The sequence below is a fragment of the Cicer arietinum genome, chromosome 6, assembly GCF_000331145.2.
Source record: "Cicer arietinum cultivar CDC Frontier isolate Library 1 chromosome 6, Cicar.CDCFrontier_v2.0, whole genome shotgun sequence".
NCBI lineage: Eukaryota > Viridiplantae > Streptophyta > Magnoliopsida > Fabales > Fabaceae > Cicer > Cicer arietinum.
The window spans coordinates 11,726,395-11,733,472 of record NC_021165.2 but is presented as its reverse complement, the minus strand read 5'-3'; the positions used below and the strand labels follow the sequence as shown (position 1 = coordinate 11,733,472).

The 7,078-nt window shown below is 34.6% G+C and overlaps 1 protein-coding gene across 7 annotated transcripts; it reads right to left on the bottom strand.

Moving 5' to 3' along the window:
* Positions 1-1,987: 1,987 nt before the first annotated feature.
* Positions 1,988-6,549, bottom strand: LOC101489854 (pentatricopeptide repeat-containing protein At2g34400-like). 7 transcript variants are annotated; one of them, XM_027336247.2, is made up of 4 exons: positions 4,988-6,549; positions 4,667-4,761; positions 3,081-3,160; positions 1,988-2,735 (listed from the first exon to the last, which is right to left on the bottom strand). In XM_027336247.2, the coding sequence occupies exon 1, from the start codon at positions 6,407-6,409 to the stop codon at positions 5,621-5,623; it is 789 nt and encodes a 262-aa protein (XP_027192048.1). In that variant the 5' UTR covers positions 6,410-6,549; the 3' UTR covers positions 1,988-2,735; positions 3,081-3,160; positions 4,667-4,761; positions 4,988-5,620. The 7 variants fall into 7 exon arrangements, with proteins under 7 accessions (XP_027192048.1, XP_027192050.1, XP_027192047.1 ...); XM_027336249.2 differs by having other exon boundaries at positions 3,138-3,160; XM_027336246.2 differs by having other exon boundaries at positions 4,675-4,761.
* Positions 6,550-7,078: the final 529 nt, after the last annotated feature.

The window sequence follows — 7,078 nt, the reverse complement described above, 5'->3', positions numbered from 1 at the left end:
AATATAATCATCCAAAACAATTAACTATTTAACCATCCCATCTTAATTTATTAATTAAAATTAAAGACCAAGTTTGAGTCACATGTTATAATACTTTTATTTATTTAATTCTCTAGTTCTTAAATGAATATGAAACTTTAGTAAATTAGAGTTCTTCCGATAACAAGTAAATTTTGATAAAAAATTATTATAATAAAAATTTAAATTCAAATTTTTTTGAACGATCAATTTATTAAAAATTTAAACTTATTAATTACTTAATTCAGATCTTATGATAATTGAAAATAGGCCGGTCAGAGGAAGATTTTTTTTTTGTTAGATGAGATGAATTAAAACTAAATATTCTCCAGCTTTAAAATTAATAGATAAAAATACACCAATCAATAATAATCATGAAATTTTATTAAGGCATCATATTAAATTATTGTCATTGACATGTACGTCCACCCAAAAACTCTTCAATTCAAATGCTTTGTGCTACAGTATCCCGAAATTTATGGCCATATAATTTTATAGTCAGTAACATTAAAAACTCATTCATCTTTTTTACCGTAACTCGTTCACGTTCCTATGAAGAAAACTTCCTATTTGTTTTTGCTAAAAATAAAAGTATCAATATTTTTTTTTATTCATTGACCTTTCAATCATCGACTAAAAAAATTAGCAAACTAAGGACACACAGACGTGTAAAGTTTCATTCGTACAATAATTGCATTGTATATATGCATATTTTTTTTACATTCGATACCTCCTGCATATAACGTGATAAAATAAAGTTCGGCGGCCATACAAAATTATTGAATTTGCATTGTGAGGTCTCGAGTTTGAACATGTGACAAGATGTTTAACCTAACAATAATATTGATATTTGTCAGTTGAACTAAGACTTTAAAATATCTTTTAACTATTATAGAAATAAACGACAATCTTTTAAAAAGTTGAATCGAGTAATTAACAGACTAAAGACTCATTTTAAACATGATAAAATATATTCCGTAATTTCAAATAATTAAAATCTGCATCAGATACGCTCCTTCTCTCTCTAAAATATATATATAAGGAAAACAAACAAAAAACAAAAACAAAGTTTTAGATATTAACCATCTATTATGTTCAATAGAAGAATATAATTCATAGATATTTTGTGGAAAAAACTAAAAGAAAAGCATAAAAATTACCAAGGTAAGTTGTAGATATTAACCATCTATTACGTGCGGGTGACAACTCAGATTTCTACAGGGTTACTAAGGAGGAAGCAAATGCCTTTTCAACATCCTCCAGATGCCGTGTTAGCATCGGGGCAACTTATCAACTAAGACAAATCGAGGATTTATTTTAGCCGAAATGTACTTAATTCGAGAAAATTTTGACATCCAAAATTGGATAAACAATAAGGAGGTGAAATCTCATTCCGAATATGTGGGTCTCCTTACTTTGAATTTATTCAATAGAGGGTGTGAAAAAGATGGAGGGTTGGAAAGAAAAATTCTTATCAACGGCAGATAGAGAAGTTTTGATCAAGGTTGTTGAACAAACTATTCTTAAATATATTATGTGATGTTTTCTTCTCCATTAAAGCTTTTATAACCTACAAGAGAACATGATTAGTAATTTTTGGCGAGGTAGATCTGGTTGAGAAAGAAAAACCCATTGAACCAAGTGGAATAACAAAAAAAGATGAAGGAATGAGGTATTGAAGTCTTAGAGCCTTTAATGATGCCCTTCAAGCTAAGCATGCTTGGAGGATTATTGATAACGCTGACTCCATTGCCATCAAAGTGTAAGAAGGCCAAATATTTTCCGACCTTTCTATCCTCCAAGTCCAAGCCAAACTATTGCCCCCAACTATACTTGGAAAAGCACTAGACATGCATGCTGCCAAGAATTTTAAAATAGGCACCTATTTTTTTTTCTTCCCAACAAATATACATCAATTGAATGCTTTCTTAATTTGTACATAAAATCTTAAACTAACTAAGATATGGAGTAGAGGGTGCAAAATTTATTCATCGGCCAAGATCTTGCTATTTTCCACACAATATCACTCATACATTTACCGGCTTCTATTTCTATTACCTTGGATTTCCTTTTCACCTCCACTCAATTAGACTATTAGAGCATCTTTAATGGTGAGGACTAAATGAGTTTTTTTTACAAGTGGGGAGGACTAAATGAGTTGCTTAATTAATTTATTGTGAGCCCAAAACGTCATATATGTTTTAAGCAATCTAACTAGTTTTTACTCCGAAGTGGTTGCCTATAAACAACTCAATTAAACTCACATACTAATGATATGAAGAAAGAAAAATAAGACAGCAGGAAGGAAGCCCTTCCCTCATCCCCTGTTGGTTTGGATGATACTTCACAATCTGGAGCTTCTATGCTTTGTCGCTGTGGATGAGGGTGCTTTTGTTGTGCTTGAGGATAAAGACGATGATGAAGTCTCTTCAAAAAGAATAGTGAATATCTCTGTCACAGATGAGGAAATACTGCCCTTCCTGTTTCCCCTGATAAAGGAAGCGTTGAAATCTCCACATCCTTGGTTGGAGCCTATAAGGGCTAACAGCATGATGAAGGCATAAGTCACTTTAGCAGTCTCAATAACCTTTGTACCTTTAAAATTCAAAACAATTCTTTTTTTGGAACCAAAAACATGAAATCTTTCTCCACTTCACTCTCCCCAATGTCCTTCTGTTTTTGATGCATGCATAATGCAGTCTTTCAAGTGATGAGAGCTGGAAACAATAAAGGAAAAAAGTAATATGGTGTTATTTTAAAAAAGAAAATAGGATGGTTTTTTCTTAATTGTTAACTATATAGATATGAATTGGTATGTGACCAATATTTGATATCACAAAATCATAGAAATTTGACAAATCATAGTTTATTTAAAATGATAAATTTTTCATCATTGTTTAGCTAACTGCAACTTGTACGCTACAGTGATATGTGATTATTCATCAATTGTAATTGCCAAAATTGCGTTTAACAAATAGTTCAGAGTTCGGTGAAAACAGCCATGCCATCAATCTGAAAGGGAGCAAATATGCCATATAGGTGGAGACGAGACATATACTCACTAAGAAAATGGCCGAGTCGTGATTGAAAGAAGATGAAAACTTAACAAAATTTTGTACCTTCAAATCAAAAGCTGCCAAAGCTGCAATTAACATTTTAATTCAAGAAAATATCAAATATGGTGTTATACACCCAGAAAGAGATAGTAAAATAACAATGTGTTAATTGTTAGGTGGAGTTAACTGTCCAAGATATAAATGTTCATTGAAAAACAATGTCAAAAGGAGAAATGATGACTAAAGAGTATATATTCCTTCTTGTCAATTGACTTTTATAGTCGATATAATAGGATGATAAGGAATTGAATAACAGACCAGGAAATACAAAGCCAGATGACTTATTTAATAGGTACAGTAGGCTGCTTAGGAACTGAATAATAGAAAAGGAAATACAACATTATGATAAACTATATAAACTATAACAACAAAAGTAACTGACTCTAAGACTAACTGATCAAAACATTTAATATTAACCTAACCATGAATCTATGATGGGCACTTTTTTTATACAATCCTACTGAACCATGTTCCTTGACTAGCTTTTTTAAAATGTGGGCTCATTAATTTCGTTAATGAGTTAAGTGTTGGAGAGTAAATTATACAGTACATATATTTTGACATATTTTGACTGTAGAGACAGGTCCTTAAGCCTAATATGACCAAATGAAGGCTGGAAATGGATCAACAGATGCAAAACCACGGCCAAATTAAAACTAGTTACATTGTTTCGTGAAAAGATCAATATATTTTAAGAAATACTTATTGATAGAATACCCATAAAATGAACACTGCAACAGTATATTGTTGAATTGAAAAAAGATGAGCGGCCAAGAGCTATACAATGGTGGAAACGCAAAAGAAAGAAGTTTAAGAACTCCTAAGCGGCAAGATGCTCCTACTAGAGAAAGAAGTTTTTTCTAACTAATTCTTAACAATATATCAGCATACCCCTTACCACACTCTCCATCACAATATGCATTCCCCTTACCACACTCTCCATCACAATATGCATTCCCCTTCCCTCTAACAGAATTCCAAGAATCCCGCACATCACAACTAACTTTCATTCCCTCCCTTTTTATCTCTGTTCTTTCTGCATGAATAACCTTCCACAGCTGACTTTGGCCTTCCTTTAGTCATATCATTGTCACTTGGCTCATTAGTAACCTTGTCACCAGGCCCATTCTTATCATGGCCTCCCCCTAAAAGCACAGCCTTGTCCTCAAGACTGAGAAGAGGAAGCTGGCTTTTAACAATTTAATTGAGCACTTATTTGATAGCTTATTGTATAGATATTTATGTATACGCTGTTCCTAAATAATCTAACTTGTTTAATTGAGCACTTCACACAAACTCTGTAAAGGCTGTTTCGATTAACTAGAACAAGTTTGGGGAGCATTTGAAAATAAGCTAAAAATGGCTTAAGAGCATGTCATAAGCTATTAACATAAACTTTTCCAAACATTTACACAAATGTTTTCCAAACACCCTCTCAAATTTAATATATTAATCAATCAACAAATAGGACAAGCATGGGGTTTAAATAGCATGTCTTGTACAAGTAATAGTTAAGAGAGGCACAAAATTACCCAGTCACCTGATCAGTTCGAGAATGTTGTTCGAGCATCAGTCCTCAGGTGGTTTGTGTGTACTGCCGCATATCATTCTCCCTTATCTGCATCTCCTGTGATGGCCATACAAATAAACAACTGAATTTGCAAATAAATAATTTCATGAACTGCCTGATTTGCGATTGCAAGATATTTATAACTGAAATTTTCAAATTCACTTACTAGACTATCATAAGAAAGGTGATTGTGATGATATATCTTAAAAAATAAAAATAAATAATAAAAGAGAGAGAGAGAGAGAGAACAAATTATACAAACTACAACTCAAATAAGACTTACAATTACGAGGAATAAATAGTTTTGTTTCTCCAGCAACATTTGTCATGGTCATGGAAAAAATAGTTCTGTGATATATGCTAATGCTATTACCATATATCTTTACAACTACAATCGCCATTCAGAAATCTGTGGTATCTGTTGACGTCCCTTACAATAATTTCCCTTTCTAAAACTCTAGTCATATACTTAAAAGCCTCGTGGCAATCTTTACAAATCCTCAAATTCTTCACAATCCTTAATGGCTTACCCTGTGGTACAGATCCACACAACACTCCAAATGCAACTGCCAACTTCTCACTGTGATACCAAAGAGCTTCCTTTCTCTTTTCTTCCCCAACATTATGCAACAACTCATCCCAAACAGGAACATATCCTAATTTCTCAATATCCCCCATCAGCTCGGACAGCTTCTGATAAATCTCCACTGACCTCTCATGCTTCCAATCCCCTGCAACAAAAACATGAACTTTCCCCTGCACCTCAATCCAACTCCTCCCTCCTTTCTTCTTCACCCTCCTATCTTTCATAGTCTTCCTCAACTCCGCAACATCATCCCACCTTCCAGCAGCCGATAAAACATTAGCAACAATTACAAAAGCAGAATCATCATGGGGCTCTAGTTCCAATACCTTCCTAGCCATAACCCACAACATTCATGCAATACAAATTATCCTCAAAAACCCGTCTTGCATCGTTAACAAGACCCGTTTTACCATACCCATCAACAAGAGAAGTAGCAACAACAACACTTGAATCAAGACCAGCAACAACAGAGTGTGCATGAATAATCCTACACTGCTCCAACGCAGCAAGCTGAGCAGCAGCACGTAGACTGGCAGAAACACTATGAACAGTAGACATAAAACCCTGACATCTCATGTCAGCAAAGAGGAAAAGAGCGTCAGAATATCGAAAATTCTGAGAAAGAGCGACAATGATAGCGGAGTAAGAAACATTGTCTCTGTGGGGAGTTTGGTCGAACACTTGAAGGGCATGGTTGGGAAGTCGACATTTGGAGTAAAAAGTGAGGAGCGAGGAAGAGGGAAAAGGGTGGTGAGAGAGTGCGAGTTTAAGGGAGAGGGAATGGAGGGAGAGGCCGAAGGAGAGACAAGAGAGGGAAGCGCATGTGGCGAAAAGGGAAGCGACGGTGCGGTGGTTGGGGAGGATAGTGTGGCGAAGCATGGAGAGGAAATAATGGAGGGAGAGGAGGGTGTTAGAATGTGCGGTGATGAGTGAAGTCCATGTCACAACGTTGGGAGAAGGGATTCGGTTGAAGAGGGAGAGAGCATAGGAAGAGAGGTTGGATTTGAAGTAGTGTGTTACGAGGTTGTTGAATATGGCAATGTCTGTTATGTTGGATTTTATGACTCGTGCGTGTATCGCTCGGGGATCCAAACCCTTGTTGTCGTTCAAAACCATCATTGATCTGCAATGTTTGTTTCTAAGCTCACACAATGAATAAAACGAGACAATCGAGAATTTCTTTCTTAAACCGTGTAGGTCGAAATGATATTTTGGAAACGGAAGTTTCTTTCTTGTGCTCTTGTATTTTCCCTCCACCAAATCCAATTCTTTCCTTCGGATGATTTTCTGCTTTTTATTTTAATATTTTGAAAATCAAAATCTTTTGAGAATTGTACTGCGCACCCCCCACTTTTACCTCTCACCCCCCCATAATTTTTTATTGACCAATTTACCCTTTTTATTTTATATAAAATTTATCAGTAAATATATTACACTATTTTCTCACCCCCACATTCGAAAGTTTTTAAAAAAATTCTATTAATCGAAAGTTTCAAACTTTCGAAACAATCAGAGGTTAGATTTCATCAACACATTCGAACCTTTTGTGAAAAATACAAATTTTCGAAATGCAATTTTCACAAAAATCACAAAACATTCGAAACTTTGCTTAAGTATGAAAGCTTCGAAACGTGCATTTGCTGAAACTTTCGGAACTTTGCTTAAGTGTGAAAGCTCCGAGGCATGATTTGGATTACACATTCGAAGATTTGGTTAATACTGAAACCTTCGAAACCCAAAACACATTTCGAAACTTTGCTTGAAGCTGAAAGTTCCGAAAGTTTTTTT

What these genes read in the sequence shown, in the direction of transcription:
- LOC101489854 (XM_027336247.2), bottom strand. Translation starts at nt 6,409, where the DNA reads ATGATGGTTTTGAACGACAACAAGGGTTTGGATCCCCGAGCGATACAC.